At 45.5% G+C, this 20,624-nt stretch overlaps 1 protein-coding gene across 1 annotated transcript in view; it reads right to left on the bottom strand.

The window, feature by feature from the left end:
- The window catches only part of CACNA1A (calcium voltage-gated channel subunit alpha1 A), a 205,288-nt gene that overhangs the window by 147,659 nt on the left and 37,005 nt on the right, over positions 1-20,624 (bottom strand). The window contains 1 exon segment of the mRNA XM_039882761.1: positions 19,110-19,249. Coding sequence (XP_039738695.1) covers positions 19,110-19,249 — 140 coding nt within the window.

Raw genomic sequence — 20,624 nt, 5'->3', positions numbered from 1 at the left:
AAAGTGGAGGCAACTCAAGTGTCCGTCGATGGATGAATGGATAAATAAAATGTGGTGCACACAGACAATGGAATACTATTGAGCCTTTAAAAGGAAAGACATTCCTGACACACTAAAACACGAATGAACTTGAGGACACTGTGCTAGTTAGATAAGAAGGACAAATACAGTATGATTCCACTTATATGAGGTCCCTAGAGGAGTAAGATTCACAGAAAGTAGATTAGATGGTGGGTGCCAGAGGCCAGGGGAGGAGGATGGGGAGTGAGCGCTTCATGGGGACAGAGTTTGGGAAGATGAGAAAGCTCTAGAGAGGGACAGTGGTGATGGTTGTATAATGATGTGAATGTACTTACTGCTACTGATCTAGACACTTAAAAATGGGTAAGACGATAAATCTTAGGTTATGTGTATTTTACCACAATCAAAATTTCCTAAAAAAGGAAGACGAGTGAGGCCAACTGGTCAGGAGGAAGCAGATCAAGGCATGTGGCGAAGGAGAGCAAGTGCCTCGGAGGATTACGCAGGGGTAGGCGCCCTGGATGCCCCTGGAGCATCTTCTGGGACAATTCACTCCATGAGTGATTTATTGAGCAGCTACTATGTGCCAGTCCCTGTTCTAGGCTCTGGGACACAGCAGTGAACAAAATAAAAGTCCCACTTTCATGGAGCCGATATTCTAGTGGGGGAGATAGAAAATAACCAAGATTTTAAAAAATCAATGTGGTTTAGCATGTGCTCATCAGGGGTGTGTAGGGAGTGGGAGTGTCAGGTCAGTGACAGCTGTGAAGGACATCTGGGCAAAGACCCAAAGGAAAGGAGGGTGGAGTCATGCTGAGACCTGGGGGAAGCGCATTCCCAGCAGAAGGAGGAGCGGCCTGCGCAAAGGCCCTGAGGCTGGATGGTGCTCGGTGTGTTTAAGGAACAATGAGGAGGCTGTGGCTACAGCTGAGTGGGTGAGGAAGAGAGTTAGGGGAGATGAGGACAGGGAGGAGACAGGGCAGAGCATAGGGGGCCTTGCGGGCCATGGGGAGGACTTGGGTTTTTTCTCTGAGTGAGGTGGGAGCCAGAGGGTGCTGAGCAGAGAAAGATCATTCCCAGACCCAAGAGCTCACGTGCGCCCCCTGGTGGCTGTGGAGGGAACAGTCTGTGGGCAAAGGGTGAGGTGGAAAGTTAAGAGACAGGGATGTATATAGGGTGAGCCATGGTGGGGGCGGGACCAAGGTTGGGCAGCGATGGCAGTGAGAAGTGGAAGGATTTCTGGGTAGATTCTGAAGGTGCAGTCAATAAGACTTGCTAATAGATCGTTTGTAGGGGATCAAGAAAAAGAGGAGTAAAGGGATACCCTGAGATGCGGGGCCCCAGCACCTGGAAGAATAAAGCCTCTTTTACCGATATGGACAAGTTGGCAGGTTTGGGTGGCAACGATCAGAGTTTTCTTTAGAGTCATACTCGATTCAACACCTCAAACATCAGAAGAAGATGGACCACAGAGATGTGGAAACCAGCTTGCACCCAGAGCCTTGGGTGAGGACCTGAGGGTGACTTTCATCTGGCCAAGAGGTACAGGCTTGAGCCCTGGTCCTTGGGGGGTCTCATCTTCCAGCGGGGATGCTCACAGCCCCAACTTCAGAATCACTGTGAGGTACACATGAGACATGTACGCAAAGGGTTCAGACAGCCACTGGCACACCACAGTGCGTGGCAGATGAGAGTAACTGTTATTATTAGCAAGAGGAGGGTTCCCGTGCAGCCATCTAAACTCTCCAGGGCAGATGGCTGGGAGTCGATCCAGGAGCCAGGCCTCCTCACCGACACCCCGCTTCCGCCACTTCTTCGCCACGTGGCTTGGGGCAAGTTCTCTAGCATTTCTGAGCCTCAGTGTTCTCATCTGCGAAATGAGAGTGTTGATAGCTCACACCTTAGGGGGAGATGGGGACCGAAATGAGATGGTCTTTGTAAAGTCCTTACAGCAGATAGCCTGGTCACAGCAAGCATTACATCCGCAGTCACTACGATTACTGATATCTTTATTTGCCCTGTGAAATAGCTGTGATAAGCCCTCTAATACAGATGATGAAACAGGTCCAGAGAGACGAGAAGGTTCGCCAGAGGTCAGCAGAGTAGCGGAGGCAAGAGGGCAGGACCCGACTGCCAGGGTTCACCTCCCAGCCCCACAACTCGCCCTTGGCAATCCCTCCTCTGGCCCGTCCTTTCTTCCCAGCTGTATAATGAATGGGGACAATGACAGCACCTACTAAGAGGGAGATACCGGGAGGATTAAACGAGATAATTTACTTGAGTGTTGAGAACAGCACCAGGCACACATGGTGAGTTCTCAGTGAATGTCAGTGTTGACTGTAACGGATGCAGGTCCCACAGCGGGATGCGGGGGAATCCCACGTCTGTCTGACCCCAGGGTCCCGCTCTTGATCGCCGAGTTTTGTCACTGAACCTACAATTTAAAAACAGGCAAACCTCTGCCGCGGCTCTGGAGAAGACTAGAGAATGGGAAATTAGGGGCTGTTGCCCTAGCCCCTGCATTCTCGCAGCACCCATGGCTTCCCAAAATGTCCCTGTGGCTGGCACAGCCCCAGTGGGAGGCTGGATTGGGAGCAGATTTTGGCTGCTCCTGAGTCTGGGCTTTCTCTATTCTTTCTCTCCTGCTTCAGAGCAGCAAGGCTGGAATTAAGGCTGTCCCGTTCTTCCCACCATCATCCCTCAGCAATGTCTAGGCAATGCTACCAGAAGGCATGGTTTCCTCTACTACCAGCTATCTATCCATCCATCCATTCATTCACTTACTCACTTACTCACTCACTCACTCATTCATTCATTCGTTCATTCATTCACTTAGTTACTCAAGAGATGTTCATTGAGCCCCATTCTCAGGGTCTGTACTAGTCTCTGGGTCTGTCTTTGCCTTCCAGAGGAAGATCAGCAATTAACCCAGGAAACAATGGTGGGTGGGTTCACATAGATGCCACCAGATGCCCATAAACAGGGGACCTAAGCCGGCCATGCGATGGGCATTGGGCAGGGAGGTCAGGAGGGCTTTCTGGGGACAGAGATAATTAGTTCTGTAAATATGTACTTCTTTGAGTTCCGTGAGTGGCCGCCTGGCACTTCAGTCCCCCACTAAGACCCCTGGACCTTGCCATGACATTGGCACAAGAGGAGAATCATTTTTCTTTTTTTTCTTTCGTTACCCCAAAGATATTCTCCTAAATTAACTTCTAGATGTTTTAATGTTGTTCATGTAATTATTATGAAGCTATAGTGTCTCCCTTTTGATTAAACACTTTTTAGGAGCAGAAATGCATACAGCAAGCAGTCCCCCTTATCTATGAGGGATATGGCCCGAGACCCCCGTACACCAAAACCTCGGAGAGTACCCAACCCTAAGTGTACTACGGTTTTTCCTATACATATATACCTATGGTAAAGTTTAATTTATAAATTAAGTACAGTGAGATATAACAAGAATAACCAATATAGTACAACGATTAAAACAATACACTGCAATACAAATATGTGAACGTGGCCTCTTATTAAGTTGAGAATTCTCACCTTTTTTACCCAAAGGAAGTACTTTATGGCTTCTCTTTGGCATATCCAAATTGCCGGCATCACTTCTCTTGTGCTTTGGGGGCCATTATTAAGTAAAATAAGTGTTACTGAACACAAGCACTGAGGTACCACGACAGTCGGTCTGATCGCTGAGACGGCTACTAAGTGACTAACGAGAGAGGACTGTCCACAGCTCGGACACACTGGACAAAGGGATGACTCATATCCCAGGCAAGATGGAGCGGGACAGTGGAAGACTTCACTGAGCTACTCATAATGGCATGCAATTTTAAACTTATTAATTGTGTATTTCTGGAATTTTCCATTTGATATTTCCAAGGTAGACCACGGGCAGCTCAACCGTTGGAAAGTGAAGCCATGGATAAGGGGAAACTGCTGTACTCAGGAATGCATATTCTGTGCATTTAGTGAAGTCACATCCAACTGGCATTTATCAACAACGAATTCAACTACATAACCTTGGGGCAACAAGAGAGAAATGCAATTAATTTAAATGGCATTCGCAGTCTTCCTATTATTCCAGCCAATGAATTTGTGACTTTACATAAATGTGAGACAGACAACATCGAACCGATATTCTTCCACTGATCTTAGTTCCCATGTAACTCTCCAAGTGCTAGCATCTCAGCGTGTGGCTTATGATTTTAGTGTTTAAAAGATGTCAATTCCATATCTAACATGTCTTCCAAAGCAAAACAAACCACTTGTTCTCGGGGTGGGGGGTGGGGGAGGCTCTTTTTGAGTTGGTCAGTGCCCATGTGGCCCAGGATGTTAAATACTTTCAATACCACGTCTGAGAAAGAGCCAGACACAGAGAAGAGAGCATATTCCAAACACAGGCAACAGCAGGTGCAAAGGTCCTGGGGTGAATGAGCACGCACTGCTGATAGAGGATGCTGGGATCCTTTTCATTATTTTTTTTTTCCTCTAAAATGCAACAGTGGACAGAAGGAAGCCTAGCTCTGCAGTGGGGTGGACCTGTGTGCAAATACTGGCTCCGGGACTGTGTGATTTTGGAAGAGAAACTTCTCTCTGAGTGTAGTTTTCCTCATCTGTGACAATATTCATAGTTCTTTGGGGAGGCTTGAAGGTGATAAGGTATGGACAGGGCCTGGCACACAGCAGGTGCTCAATTAATGCCAATTTCCTGTCTTTGAGGTTGACCTTCCCCACTGGCCTGGGTTCTCATGAACCTGGAATTGCAGGAGGGAAGAGACGTGGAGGTAGCTAAAAACGGAGGCAGGAACAAAAAGAAAGAGTTGGGGTGGGAAGAAGGGTAGAGTAAAGGTCTTCACACAGATGACCATCAGCCTGGCCTCTGTCCCCATGCCTCCCCTGCACCCAAGCCGATAAAACTGGAATAGAGTTTCTACCTAGCTCTGATCAGGAGCAGGTGATATTTAAAAAAAAAAAAAAATCAAAAGCCCCACAGAGAGTCAGGACGCATGGCTGTGAACTATGCTGGGTCAATGTGGTTGGCAAGAAATCTGTTCTTTCGCTTCAACTGCCTGTGAGGGCTCAGAGCTCAGATATCAAGTTGAGATTTGATAAAAGATGAAGGCATCTGAAGAGGCTGTGTCATCTTCCCCACTTTTATTTCCCAGGTGGCTAAATGATGGGCCCTGGGTTCTCAGCAGAACCTTTGCTGGCATTTTCTGTCCCTTTCACTGTGTGAGTGACATGGTAATAACACATCACCATTTCTGTTTCTTCCTAAGAGTCAGGAATGAAAAGGAAGGGGAAGACGTGGCACCACTGGCTAACAGAAGTCGGGGGATAGGAATCGGGGCCCCCATGGCCCCAATGAATAACTTCTTGGAGACACGCCCTTTGCAATGTGATGTGTGGCTTCTTCCCCTAAGAGATGGGGTCTCTTGCCCCACCCCTTGAATCTGGACTGGCCTCATTGCCTGCTTTGGCCAACAAGGACCAAAGTGAGAGTGTGCTGTTCCTGACACTAGCTCTCTAGAGGTCTGTGCACTTCTTTCTCCTAGAAGCCTGCTCCTGCCATGTCAGCAAGCCCACGCTAGCCTGCTGGAGGATGGGACATCACGTGGAGCAGCGCACAGTGGTCCCAGCCGAGGCCATCCTAGACCAGTCTACAGCCAAGCAACACCCAGACAGGAGAGCAACCCACGGGTTCCACCCAGCTGAGCCTCGCCTACACTGTCAACCTGCATATCATGAGCTAAGTAAGTGCTTCTCACTTCAAGTCACTGGGTTTAGGGTTTTTATTTTTGTTATGCAGCACCGCTATGAAATATGTAACTGGTACAAAGGGGCATACAGAAGAGAGTTATAAAGTGAATTAAGACGAAGTTTTAAAACAAAATGTTCTGACTTTAAATTCACCCTCTAACCGTATAGAAAATCAAAGGTTAGAACAGTTTCTAGAATGGTTAGAGAAGTTATATACTAGGGAGGGGGAAGGGAGGGGGTACACAGAGTCAAAAGGGGTCAAATATGGGGTGACAGAAATAAATCTAACTATGAGAGGTGAACACATAATGTAAATATATATATTCCTTACTGTTAAAATGTACAGCTGAAATTTATGGGATTTCATTAACCAATGTCACCATAAAAAAATAAATAAATGAATTTATTTAAAAAAGAAAGAAAGAAAAGTTAAATACTTTCTCAGGCTCTCCTGGAGCTGGAGGTAGCCATGTGACATATTTCTGGCCATGAGATGTAGAAGCTCGATGGATGGTTTTTGGGAAAGGTTTCGCTTTGCCTGATACAAAACTTGGTAGAGCTGGATGGAGTCATCTCATCCCTGCTTTTTTCTGCCTTGAATGTGGACATGATGCTAGGAGCTCCAGCAACTATTTTGCAACCATGAGATAAAGGCCGAAAGAATAAGAGATGCCAGCCAATGCCAGCCAGTACCCACCCCAGACTTTTTGTAACATGAGAAAGATTAGCTCCCGTTTGTTTAAAACCACATTTCTCCTCTTTTTCAGGCATGAACATAACAGGTTGCTGTGTTAGACTCAGTGGAGGGGCTACCCCGTTGATGAAATTCTCATTTCACACGGGGAGAAGCCCGATTTGCTCATTTCTCCCTTTCTGGAACAAATTCTACTCATCGTCACCAGCCACAGACAATAAAAAATGTTGCTAACTCATCCCCAATCCCGGGTCCTAGAATCCATCTGGATCCTGTCTGGCTTTTCTGTTTCAAATTTCCACATGCCTTTGATTTGCTCTGACCTCTGCCGTTCTCCTCAAAGAAATCCTATGACCCACCAGGCCAGGAAGGAGAGAGTTCTTTGTTTCCAGAATATCAGCGGAGCCCAAATTCCCCAAAGGTCCAAGGTCTGGCTTTCAGCTGCTCCTCATTTATTCTTTCCCTACTGAGTAGCTGTTATCACTTCCCATTTGGGGCAAACAGCATGAGCTTTATTTCCTTCTCGTGGCTGATGCCTAGAGATGAACTGATTCTCAAAATGCTTCACCGGGAACCTAAGCAGTTGAGCAACAATTCATGGTAGATTGAGGTAAGTGTAGCCTGAAAGGCCAACGCTGTGCATGCTGGGCCTGTGTCCCGCATCGCTCACTACAAACATCTATGACATTCTGGCCACAGAAGCATGCTCAGCCTGAACGCAGGGCAACAAGCTGGGAGAGCCAGAGAGCTCATGCTCCAGAAGGATCCCCTGTCCCAGCTCCCTCACACCTTAGAGGGGCTAACTCTGAGGGGCGTGTTCTACTTGGCTCCCAAAGTTCTCCAGAGAGATTAAGCAAGTGCTGGTTGCCTACAGCACGAGCTCATTTGCTGACGCAACCTTTACCAGCTGCCTTCCCTTCCCCATCTTAGTCCTCTATTCCACAATCTACGTTTCCTGGGGTCTCCAAATTACTGGCCCTCAAATCTTTGTCTCAGGGTCAGTTTGGATTCTGGGTTGCAAAAACTAGAACCTGACTGGCTGTTTTAGGCATAAAGGAGATTTTTAGAAAGCTCAGTTAATCAACAGGAGGCCAGAGGAGGGGGCTTGGACAACGGGCAGGGGCAATGCGGCCACACCGACTGTCACTGCAGCAGGCTGCCACGAAGGAATCCGGAACCATCCCTTCATCTTTGAATCACTTACTCTGTTTTCACATTCCTGAGTGGGGAAGCATGTGACTGTTTGAATTTCAACCACATGCCTTAACTGCCCAGGGGTGGAGGGAGGGAGAACCCCTTCCCTCATGCAACCTTCAAACTGTGAGTGAACTGGGGTCCTAGGATCCAGCAGTGACATACAAAGGCGGGAGTCTCCCCAAATTGGGTCCCTAACTATGAAGAGCCAATGTTCTCTATACTTAACTAACTGGTCTATGGAACTGGGCCTGAAGAAGTAGTAATAATTATTATCATCATTATAATTATAGTTATTAGTCTTGTAATAGCTAATATCACTGAACACTTATTCTGTGCCAATTTCTAAGAGCTTTACAGGTATTACCTCACTGAATCCTACCTTTTGACTAGGTAGAATTATTATTCCCATTTCACAGATGAGGAAACTGAGGCCCAAAGAAGCACCACATCTCTCCCCCTTTCTTCAAACCAGGCATCAGTAAATACCATCCATGAACCTAACCCTCTACATGTCATTATTAACTCATTAATCTTTAAAACAACTCCACAAGAGGAGTGTTATTCCTGGTTTACAAATGAGGAACAAAGATTCAGGGAGGTACAGTCACTCGTCCAAGGTCATACAGCTTGGAAATGGTGCAGCTGGGTTTTGAGTCTGTTCAAACTCCAGAACTCACAGTCTTAAACTCCATGTGTGTACCCCGGCTGCCCTCTCATCTAGAGCCGCCCACACAAGGAGCAGCCAGGTTCCAGAGCAGTGTTACAACTTGAAGGCTCTACATGAGTACCTGTTAAAGTAGGTTTCATATCTGAAACCATAACACATCAGACATGTCACTCCCAAGAAGAGATCACCCAGAGTCATACCTCAACTTCTGCTCTCCTGCTGGGTCATATCCCACCTCTACGAGACAGAGCTTCTCAACTGAATTTCTTGCCTATACTGAGTAAAACCGTCCCAAGTGTACCCTCCACGTTCCATGAGGATCTGTCCAGATGTTTTGGTATGATGTAACCAGGAATTTATTTATGGAGAGATACATAATAATGTATGATGCCCATTTTCATCATGTTTCTAAACATGCCCATCACCTCACTCTTCTGAAAAAGATTTCTGTAAAGGAGAAGAAAAAGACCCAGGAAATCAAGCTATTCCCCAAATGGGACCACCTAACCCATTACACCTCTGGTACAGATGGTAGAAAATGCCAGATGTCTCCTCTTTCCTTTCTTTGCCAAACTTTCCAAACAGGAGGGTCGAGCTTACTGCTTTCTTTTCATCTGTCAGACCTCTGCCACCAAGGATTCAGGCGCCCCCAACGTCCCCAAGTACAACCTTCTTTTCTTCTTCATTATAAAGCCCCAAAGCCCCAGAGGGTTTCTCCTCTCTTCTGCTGCCATGGACAGAGCTGACTGCACTTGTCTCTCTTCCTATCTACCTGTCCACATCTCCCATTTCCTTCCCTCCTCCTCTTCCTTCCTCTGGTCCCCAAGCGCAGGTGCTTCTCTGACCCTGAGTTCCTGTCTGTCTCAGCATCAGGCCCACAGGGCTCAGTCACTTTCCAGCTTTAATCAAACTCTCTGAAACCTGGACAGGCCAGTCAAGCTTCACTGTTCGTACATCTGCCCACTAAACATTTCCTCTTTGACATCATGCAGGAACCTTGAAGGATCGAAACAAGTTCTCACTAGAACACCCTGTGCCCCTGCAAGGGCACCACCATATACCAGTCAACAGTCGATTGTCATGTTCTGGAATGTTCTTTTTTTCTGGTGAAACGGCCCTTAAATCCATCTTTTCCTTATTTCCATTATCATCCCAAATCATCTTGATTCTATGACTTAGTCTATCACAGTCAAGAATTCTCTCCCTTTCTCCCCTCCCCTCCCCCTTCCCCCTCTCCTTTTGACTATATTTTATTGAGACCCTACTATATACTAAGAAATACCCTATCTAATCGTCACCTCAACCTAGTGAGGTTAATACTAATATGAGCTTCATTTAACAGATGAGTAAAATAAGAACTAGGGACACTAAAACATTTGCCCAAAAGTCACACATCTTCAGAGTGGTAGAGTCAGGATTTGAACCCATATCCAAAGTAAAGAACTTAACTAGGAAAGTTAAGTTCTGGTTCTGAAGTCAGTACTCAAGGAGAAAACTGAAGAGACTCAAAATTACTCTTGAAAAAACCTTAAATCATCCATAAAGCACAGTCTACATGATTTTTTGTACTTAAAGCCTGTACAGTAACAAGTGTGTATAATGTGTACAGCAATATGTGATATAAAAGATGAGAACAGCATGGCCAATAATATGTAGGGGGAAGTCTGTTGGGAACGTCTGGGAAAGGTTTTTCCTTCTAAATAAAAAGAGAAAAGCCTCCAATGAAAGTTTTCTCTTCCCACCATTACTTTCCTAATTTTGGATGAGGCTGTGATAGGAGGAGATGTGGCAGCTATTGTGCAGCCTTGAGGTGACAAAGCATGAAGTCAAAATTCAGCACACTAAAGAAGATGGAGATGAAGATGGAAGGACGTAATCCTGGTGCACTGTTTTGTCGATTTCTAAGTCGGAAGACACAAACCTCCACTTGATGCTAAAGCCCCTTCTCACTGCCTCGTCTTTCATGTGCTGAGGGAAGCTTCTCTAACTGACCTAAATGCGCTGGGTTCTATGAAGAACACATATCATCATGCATGTTCCTTGGAAAAAGCTCACTAAATGGAATGGCAGGTCGAAATGACCTCGCAACTTAATTATTTCCTTTTTCCTTTTTCTTTTTGTACGTATGCCCTTACATATCAATGATTTTATTTATTTACTTACTTCATATCAATGATTTTACATAAGTCGAGTTGGCATTAGATGCAATTCTGCTACACACTTCACAGTTTTGGCTTTGAAAACGTCCTATGCCTCTAAACTCTTTGGTCTAGTTGACAAAAACCTCCCAGTCTGACCCTCCTATCCACTCGATCATGTAATTATTCTATTTAACATATTTAGAAAACCAACATGAAGCAAGGAAAACAGCACAAGCCACATTTTAGTGCCCAGAGTGGGACTTAGAGAGTCTCAGTTTTCCTTCCTGCCTCTGTCCCTGAGGCCAGAGTCTTGTGTCATGAAATTCTGTGGGCGGCCTTCGAATGTGCCTGTGAAAATAAAACCACCATGGCCTCTTCAGTACCAAAACCCCCCTAAAAACGAAAAAACAAACACCCTCTACCAAACCAAACAAACAAACAAAAAACCCTTGACTCCTAAAATCAAAGCTTCTTAGGAATGAAGGGACTCCTGGGAGTAAAGAATTTGGTACTCTTTAGCCTATGATGTCTCCAAAAGAGGTTTAAAAATAGGTGAATTACACACTTAAGAAATATACTCCAGCTGCCTGGTTCAGTGTGCAACCTGCACAACCATACACAGCCATACACAGCAGGCCTGAGATACACTCCTGCTCAGATACTCCTTCCACACAAACCTGTACATATCTGTGCCACCTTATTAATGCCAAAGTAGCTAACAAAGCTGACTCCTAAGGAGCTGTAGTCCATTTAGAGCTACAACACTTAAGACACACCATAATTCCTGGGGTGGGACCACGATTATGGCCAGGCATATAGTAGCCACAGTACATGTAATGGTCAAGTCAACGCTTCTACTGCACCATCTCATCTAGACCAGCTGACTGACATGGGCCCTCAGGCAGGGACCTCTCTGCCTCGAGAAGCAGTTTATTTTACAGTAAAACTGACCTCAATGTTGGTAGGTCCTAGGTACCATTGATTTACTCAGTCGAAAACATTTATTGAGCATCTGTTGTTTGCCAAGCACTATTCTAGTTACTGGAGAATACAACCATGAGCAGAAGAGACCAAATTCCTGCTCTCGTGGAGCTGACCTAGGGGAGTAAAGTCTTGAAGATGAGGGAATAGATCGAGCAGAAAGGCATACCAGGCAGAGGGAACAGCAAGGGCAAAGGCCCCGAGGTGAAAACTTGCCTGAAGTGTTCAAGGTATAGTGAGAAGTCCAGTGCAGCTGAAGCAGAATGAGTGAGGAAGCAGGTAGGGGGTGATGAGAATGGAAAGGGATGAGGGCAGGTCATTCAGGTCTTTGCGGGTCACAGTGAGGACTCTGGCTTCTGCACGAAGTGAGATGGGAACCATGGGAGGGATATGAGTTGAAAAGTGATCTGATCTAATTTATGTTAAAAGGATCCTTCTGGCCGCTTGTGTTGATAACAGGCTGTTGAGGAGGAGGGCAGAAGCAGAGAGACCTGGACGGAGGCTGCTTCAACAACCCAGCCGAGCAATGCTGATGGCTCAGCTGCAGGTGGTGGCAGTGGAGATGGGAGATACAGTGAGATCCTGTATGTATATTAAAGAAAGAACCTATGGAATTTGCAGAAAGATCGGCTGTGGGCTGTGTGTGAGAGGGAGGAGGTGTCAAGGTTTTTGGCCACAGCCTCTGGCAGAATGGAGCTGCCATCCAATAATATGAGAAGACAGGAAGAGAAAATATTAGGAAGGTACTCAGGAGTTCAGTTTTGGACATCTTGAATGTGAGATGCCTATGAATTCCTCCCTAAGTGGGGAATTTGAGAGAGCTCCAGGTTGGAGATGTTAAGTTTGGGAGATGTCAGCATAGAAGGTATTTAAACCTTTGAGACTGGATGAGATCACCAAGGGGCTCGTTATAGCCAGAGAGGTCAAGAATGGAGAGGCTTTCATTTTCGTAGGATCACCCCACCTTCCAAGTCTCAGCTTTAGCACTCTACTATACAACCCTACTGAAAGCAGTGGCTTTTCACCTCTGGGTCAGGCCCAGGTCCTCTCTGGAGAGCTCTGCCACAACACGGTATCTCCAGGTCCTGTAGCTCCTCCCTGCGCAAAGCAAAGCACAGTGTCTCTCGCTTGGCAGCCTCTGCCTTGGCCCCAGGCACCCACTTACTTCCCCCGTTCTGCTGAGAGTTCCTCTGCCCTCCAGGCAGCCACCTCCCTGCCTTGGCAAGAAGAGAGAAGTCATTAGCCCTGCAAAATGTAGAGGCAGTGGCCAGATGCCCCTCTGGAGGCAGGCTGGAGTTTGTCACAGCAATTCAAGAGGACAAGACCTCAATCAGCCCCCGAACCTGTGGAGAGTTGGATGGTAAGGTCTTGTCCAGCCACACAGGGAAAATGGCCAAAAAGCTCAGTACAGGGGAAAAAAAATTCACCTGGCCATCTGGCCCTCACACAGTCCCTCCCCACTCCAGTGCGGGGCGCGGAGGGAGAAAGGACTCCTTTATACAATAAAGTGTGCTGTGTGCTGTCCAGGGTGCTGAAACATCTAACCCGCTAGGCTTTCAATTACTGCTCCTTGACTTAGTTTGGGAGCCTCTGCGAGCAGATCCACGAAGACAAGGACCTTTGGGAGGTGATCCATGAAATTACAAGGTATAAACTAGAAGTTGGTAAAGGGTGCAGGAATGAATGGGTTTCACTGCGAGCAATTGGGATTCAATCCTGCAGAGAACCCTTTGAGAAGTTGCAAAACACACCTCTGAGTTTTCTATTGAGCGATCAGGAAGCCCAAGGTATTTATACACTGACTCCTTTGCTCATTAGTTAGGAGCTGCTTCTGGGGGTGTTAAGTATCTGTCACGTTGTCTGAACAAGCTCCTGCCATGCTGGAGAAGACCCTCCAACAGTGATGCACAAAGATGAGAGTGTTGGAGGTGCAGAGGTTAGCTTGTGTGGGAACTGCCCATCGCAGTTGCAGGTAACTCAGAGATGGGCTGGAAGAATATTGAGTGGGGTATTGCAGCATCAACCACACCCCCCCCAAAGGAATTTGTTTTGATGTTCCCTTCAGTTTACCAACTCCCACTTATGAAGCACGCAGAGAGTCCAGGGGCTCGGTTTACAGTATCTACCACATATATAGCCTTCTAACCCCTACCACAGCCAGAGGAAGTAGATGCAATCATGACTCCATTTTTCCAAGTGAGAAAATTGAGGTTCAGAGAGATTAACTCATACTGGCAGAACTCTCTCATTCTGAAACCCAGTTCTTAACTATTGGGCTCTGTCAACCTCTCGTTTCTGGAAAGCTCTTTTGCCCACTTTTTCCTGCTACAGTGGAGCCTAAGATTGGCAAGAAAAGGAAGAATTCCCCTCTGACTTCCCTGGAAAACGTGACTTTAAGAAAACTGTGTAGAACTCAAGAAAATGAATTCTGAATCCAGACCCACCTGAGTTCAAATCTTGGATCTACTATTTGTGAGGTGGGTGACCTTGGGTGAGTTATTCAACCTCTTTTGAGCCTCAATTTCTTCATCGGTGAAATGGGGATGATAATGTACTGAACTCAGAGGATTGTAAGAACTAACCGAGCATGTATACATATATGGTATATCATGTTATAAATGCCCCGTAAGTTCTAGTTTGACAATGTTACCACAGTTATTAATAAAAAGCATTATGTTCAAAAGGATATTGAACTGAATACAGCTCTTTGTCTGAACCTAACCCAGGCCCGGGGTTATCCGAGTTTTAGGACAGTGTTCTAGTAGAGTAATTAAGATCCGAATCCACCCTTTACTAGTTTTGGGGCCCCTCGCAAGCAGCTTGAGCTCTTTGAGCCTCAGACTTCTCTCTAGAAAAGGCTCGTGAAACTGATAATGCACCTAAAATTGTTAATATAGTGCTGGCACATAGTAAGTGCTCAATAAATGATGAGAGTAACAACCACGGCAGCCAACATCATTATCACCACTGTCACTGCTGTTACCAGAGGAGAAACCAGCTCCTGCTGCTAGGAAGTGGGGCGGTTCCTGATGGAACATGGTTCAGCAAATGCCATGACAACCAAACGCTCAGAACAATAAAAAGATCGATGTTCTCTCGATGATAAAACACTCTTAGTGATAAAAAGCATTTGTGCCACAGTGGGGAACCCTTCTGGAATCAAGGGTCCCTGATCCACCAGGGGAGAAATTAATACAGAGAGACATTAAAATAAAATGCAGTTGGTATTTATAGGAGCTGTAGCTGGTCTTGTGAGTTAGAAGGCTGGTTGTGCTTTGTTGTTATTCTGTTTAGAATGCTGTTTATGTTTGCAGGCAACTCAGGACAGCTGCACGGCAGGTGAAAGAAGGGGGAGAAGGCTGAGGAGTGACTACATGAGTTTGACCAATTAATCAACCCGGAAGAGAGCCTGAGAGGTGTGTGACTCTGGTCAAGTCATTTGGACCCCTCTGGACCTCATTTCAACTGTATAAGAAAAAAGAGGTTACTGGGATTACTCTCTGAGGCTCCCTTCCTATTTCTCTGGAAAGGGGTCACAAGCTGGGTACTTGGGGGGCAGGAGGAAGGAAGAGAAGGCAAGTTCTGATGCCATAACCTGAGGGGTAGCATTTATCATCTATGCCACTCCCACTGCCCCCCAAACCGGGGGTCATCGGTCCCCTGCCTTAGCTGATGTCAGGGCATCTGTCATAGACTCCTGGAATGTTTGACTATCTCTATTAGTGCAATGGTCCCTACCTTTTTAAACAGCTTGGTGAACTTCCCAGAACACTCTATTATCAGAAGTGTTACCATTTTCTTAGCAACCATGTATTTTACCGAGCAGGTATGGTACTGAGCCCATGGATACAAAAACAACTGTCTTCGCTCCTACCCTGGCCATGTTCGGTCTCTTTTCTTAACTTGCACAGTTGCACTATTTGAACTCTTAGATGTTTTATATATTTAAGCATTAGAGTAAAAGCTCCGATATCTGAAACATATAGACAAGCTTCTCAAATCTTCCTCTTACACATTTTCAGTTTGATGATGAGTCCTTCAAATATAATGAAAGTATGATTTAAAGGGGCTTGATAAAATGACAGTCAGAATTTCCCTGAAGCCCTGAGCTACACAGAACAAACAAAAAAATCTACGGGTAAGATCTGTTCCGTCAAACTTCACACACGGCGGTGGCAGAAACCTTGGTCATCCATGAAAAATGAATGGTGTGTTAATGCTGCGGTCAGCTTAGAAATGAGTTAATCGGAAAGTGCTCATTAAAGTCACCTTTGTCTCAATGTCAATTAAGACACTCAAGTCCCCTCTCTGCCTGGAACATGAAATGAAGAGTTTACTGCATTTCCCCAACATCGACATTGAGCGGAAGGCTAAGTTTGCAGTTTTTCATCTCCTCTTCCTATTCCCAACTTATAACCCAACAGGAGACTAAACAGCCTCTTGGGATTTAAAGTAATAATTGTGAAAGAGACAGACTCACCGGACAATAAGGAAGGATGGGTGCTTACTGGAGAAGTGAGAAAAGCTAGAGAAAAGAATGCCGGAAAAAGAAGAAGGAAAAGGAGACGGGAGTCAGAAAGGAACAGAAACCTACAACAGTGACTCCTTGTAGCTATAGGTCCAGGACTTTCTGAGCATCTAATGAAAACTACATACCAGAAAAATATATACACACACGCAAATTTCATATGCCCTTTTAGAGAATTTGTGGATGCAACTATGAGCTTCCGTCCTTAGGATCTAGCTGCCCCAGGTTAAGAATTTCTCCTCTAGAGGCTCATCAGATGTCAGGAAACTAGAAAAAAAGACCCCCTTATTATAACCAAGGAGCAGATACAAACATGTAAGTGGCCAACTGACCCATCGAGTAGGCACCTTTCAATATAACTGATCACTTAGTGAGACTGAATGTGTGATTAAAGGTATCTGAGCTTCTATAGGTGTTTCAAGAACCATGTTATAAAACACCAGGGGTTTTTAAGGCTCCTTACTGCCAGCAAGGTCAAGCCAGCCCCCAGGGAACATAAATTGGCACAACCACTTTGCAGAGCAATTTGGCAATATTTAGTGAAGCTGACGATGTGTATGGTACACGACTCAGCAATTCCACCCTGGGTATATACCCCAGAGAATTCCACTCTAAGGAACGAAGGGACGGCTTGGTTCAAAATAGCCCAAAGCTGGAAAATAACCTCAGTGGATAAAAACCTGGTAGAATATTTATACCACAGAATACTATGTAGCAGTGAAAATGGGTGAACGAGATCGACTCTTGTCAATCAGATTAATCTCATGTTGAGTGCAAGAGGCAGGGTGTAGAAAAAAACACTTAGAGGGAAACTTAAAGCATGCAAAACAGTACCATTTATATCTGTGTAGACATATAATATATATATAAAATAAAACCGTAAATGCATAAATGGAAATAATAAGCAAAACTCAGGGAAGTACTTCTAGATGGGAAAGAGAAAGGAATGGGGCCAGAATAGGGAACACAGGGACTCACGCTGTATTGGAAAGGTTCATTTTGATGGCAAGTTGCTCCATCACCTCCCTCCTGCCTTCACCTCCTCTACTCTTTCCTTCTCTCGCTGTGCTCCAGCCACTCTGGCCTCCACTGTTCATCAAACACGGTCCAGCCTCAGGGCCTTTGCACTTGCTGTTCCCTCTGCCTTGTTCTCTCCTCCTTCAACTACCCTCATGGCTCATTCACTCAATTCCTTCAAGGTTTCATTCATATATCACTTTTCCAATGAAGTCCCTGGCTCCCAGCCCTCCTGCCCCTTCCCTGATTTATTTCTCCGTGGCCCTCAACACCACCTAACACACTAGATATTTCATTCACTCGTTCATTCAGTCAGTCCGTCTTTCTTCACCACTAGATTATCAGTTCCGCAAGAAGAGAGAGTTTTGTCTGATTTATTCACTGCTGTGTCCCACGGCCCGGTGCACCATAGGTGTGCACTAAATATTCATCGAATAAATATTTACACACATAGGTATTTGGCATATTATCCTCTACTTCTTTTTGAATGTCTGATTAATTTTATTATACATTTTTAACAACAGAGTCAGCCATTGGGCTATTTCACAGACGAGTTTCCTAGCAAGCTGAGAGAAAAGCACCCACCATGATGACAAGTCTCTGGAACCTGCCAAGGTCCCAAGCCACAGGACTATGGGCACAGCCACACAGGTCCCTCAGGGAACACCCAGCTTGCTAGAGCTGGCCCAGAGCCCTCACGACAGACCTCTCACATCTGACCGCCTCTGCTGAAACAGCCTCATATGACACAGCTCCTGCTGTGAGAAGCAGCGCTGCACTGAGCAACATATGTGTTCAAAACCTGACCTGTGTGAGCCTAGCCAACACAGCATGGGTGCTAAGACCCCTGATATCTGCCAAAAGAGACAAGATCTGAAGCAGCAACAGAGCCTAGAGGAGAACTGTGAACTCATAGAGGAAGAACTACAAGGAAGGCCTCCCACAAAGAGAGGCCTAGCAAGAGAAGAGCCAGACTTAGCTCAAGGGAGAAGAGGGGGTGGGCAGAGGAGCCAGAAATCAACACAAAATGTTAATGTCTGTACTGGGATCTGATAAAGGGCTTTGGGGTCTGTGACAGAGATTGGCTGGCCGTTCACCAAAACCATCTCCCTTCCTATCTGTGCAGTCTCACATTCCCCAACTTCCCTTGCAGTCATGTGTGGACATGTGACTGACTTCTAGCCAAGGCATGTGACTGGAATATGTGCCAGGTTCCAGCCAGGCTCATACAACCTCCCAAGTATCACCTTCCATGCCCGTTTCTCTTCCATGGTTTGATGTAGACAAGCACAGAGTTCTTGGAAGCCATGGGTCAATAATGAGGAACCACAATGTAGCAAGGGCCCGAGCCCCTCAATCACTGTTGGAGGAGAGAAGCCTGACAACAAAGAACAGCCATTTTGGACTTTTAATGTGTGATAAATTTCTGTTCTGTTTAAGTCATTACCTAGTTTTGGATTTTTTGTTATAGCAGCTAGTGTTACCTTATGCTGGGTCCTTGATGGAAAGTGTATACACATCCACCTTTCAACTAAGGTGCACTGTATACAGATTTGAAAACTCCTCAAAGGCAGTGACTGCACCTTATCTAGGTTGGTTTTCTCCACAGTCCTACCACAAACCCTTATACCCAAAAGTCCTCAACAAACATTTACTAACTTAAAATAAGGGCAAGACATCCCTAAGCAAAGCAAAAGGTCGACACATGCACAATAGTTAAAAACAATTTCTGGAATCACGAGATCTTAGCTTTAAATCCCAGCTCCATCATTTACTAGCTGGGTGATCTGAGGCAAGTTCCCTTTCTGTGGTTACATGGGAATATTAATATTTCCTAATTCATTGGGTTATTGTGAAGATTAAATGAAAGGATGCCCATGAAGCACTTTGGAAGCAGTCGACTCTAATAAGCTATTATTCTAATTGTAACAGAAAGGATCTGCCATAACATGCAGCTGAGATTTGGAGGTGGGGTGGAAGACAGCAGAAGAACATGGGGGCTCAGCCTTCCTGAGCCCAGCCTGGACCACACCAACCATTACAAAGTCCTCATAATTCAAGATAATTCTAAGTAGCACAGCACACTCCACTTACCCTGTTAGCACCACAACGAAGTCCATCACGTTCCAACCATTCCTCAAGTAAGAGCCTTTGTGGAAGGCAAACCCGAGGGCGATGATTTTAATGCCAGCCTCAAAACAAAAAATTCCAATGAAGTACGGTTCTGTGTCATCCTAGAAGGGACAGAGGGTAAGGTCATGGTCTTTGGCAGGATCAGAGCACCAGCCCACCTGGAAATCTGTGTCCACCTCCCCTTGCCTCTCCCAACCCTCCAGCGCTCACTGAATCCTTCCCAGAGTTCTCTTAACTGAAGGTTTTTGCAAGAGAAACAGATGCATGGAGAAGACACCCCCTATTCTTTTGGCGAACTTAACATACCTCTCGGCCAAGTAAAACTGTTTGACTGTTTGGACTCCACGCTGTCCAATACAGCAGCCACTGGTCACGTGTGGCTGTTAAAATTAAATAAGTTTAAACAAATATGAATAAAATAAAATAAAAGGTTCATTTCTGCAGCACACTAGCCACCTTTCCAGTGGCTTCCATATTGGACAGCGCAGATGGAGAACAATATCACTACTGCAGGAAATTCTACCAGAAAGCGCTGGTTTAGTCTGTTTACTTGTCACTCAAGGCCTTTGAGGTTGGACCCTGTGCAACGACCTCACTCTCAAACCTGACACTTGTGATGGTTCTCAGCTGGTATGCATCTGCGCAGTTGTTCAGGTTGCTAAAAGAGTAGAATAATACTTCTGTACTGGCTGGCAAATGGCCAGTGCCTCCGCCCCGAGCCCGTTGCCGGCCCTCTTGCTGGTTCTGGCTTCCAGCTGATAGTCTATAGTATTTGAAATTAAGCTCTAAGGTCCACTCCATCAGAGCCCCTACAGGGAAGTTTTCCCAACTGGTATGACGTTTCTCAAGCGTCAATCATTTGCATTCTGCAACTTCGTTTGCTTTATATATCACCTTGCCATGGTACTATTTGCTTACTTTCTTCAGTTGACTCTTTTCACTTAGCTTCACTGCATGCAAAAACAAACAAACAAAAAGTCTTGCAATCATAGTTTTGCAAGGCTAGGTCTATTTTTTAGAATATACGTTATAGTGCATAACTACTAAAATTTAAAAATCTTGAGACCATCAATACTGCATGGATTAGGAACAAATGGATTCTTACCTCCCCTTCTCTCTACCCTGGAACTATTACAGCTCTTTCAAAAAAAGTGACAATAAGGAGAGAAGTGTCCTCCATTGCACTGTCAGAATGTCAGGGAGGGGGACCCGGAGAGCTGGGGAATGAAGAAGGATCTTAATGCTAGTTTTCAGCTCTGCAGGGTCTTACCAAATGAGCACCTTAGAACAAGGACTTTGTCCTCCAGAGCTGACATCAATAACATGAGGACAGAAACAAGCTAAATGACATCATAAGCAAGCCACCAGGCAAAAAGCAGAATGTGGGACACTCCTTATAGCTGGCAAGAGGGAATATATTGCTTGAGATTAGAAGTCTTAAGCAACATAACAAAATCTAGACCATGTTTGGATCTT

Source organism: Pteropus medius, unplaced genomic scaffold (assembly GCF_902729225.1).
Source record: "Pteropus medius unplaced genomic scaffold, Ma_sr-lr_union100, whole genome shotgun sequence".
Lineage (NCBI taxonomy): Eukaryota > Metazoa > Chordata > Mammalia > Chiroptera > Pteropodidae > Pteropus > Pteropus medius.
This window is presented reverse-complemented; position numbering and strand designations above follow the sequence as displayed.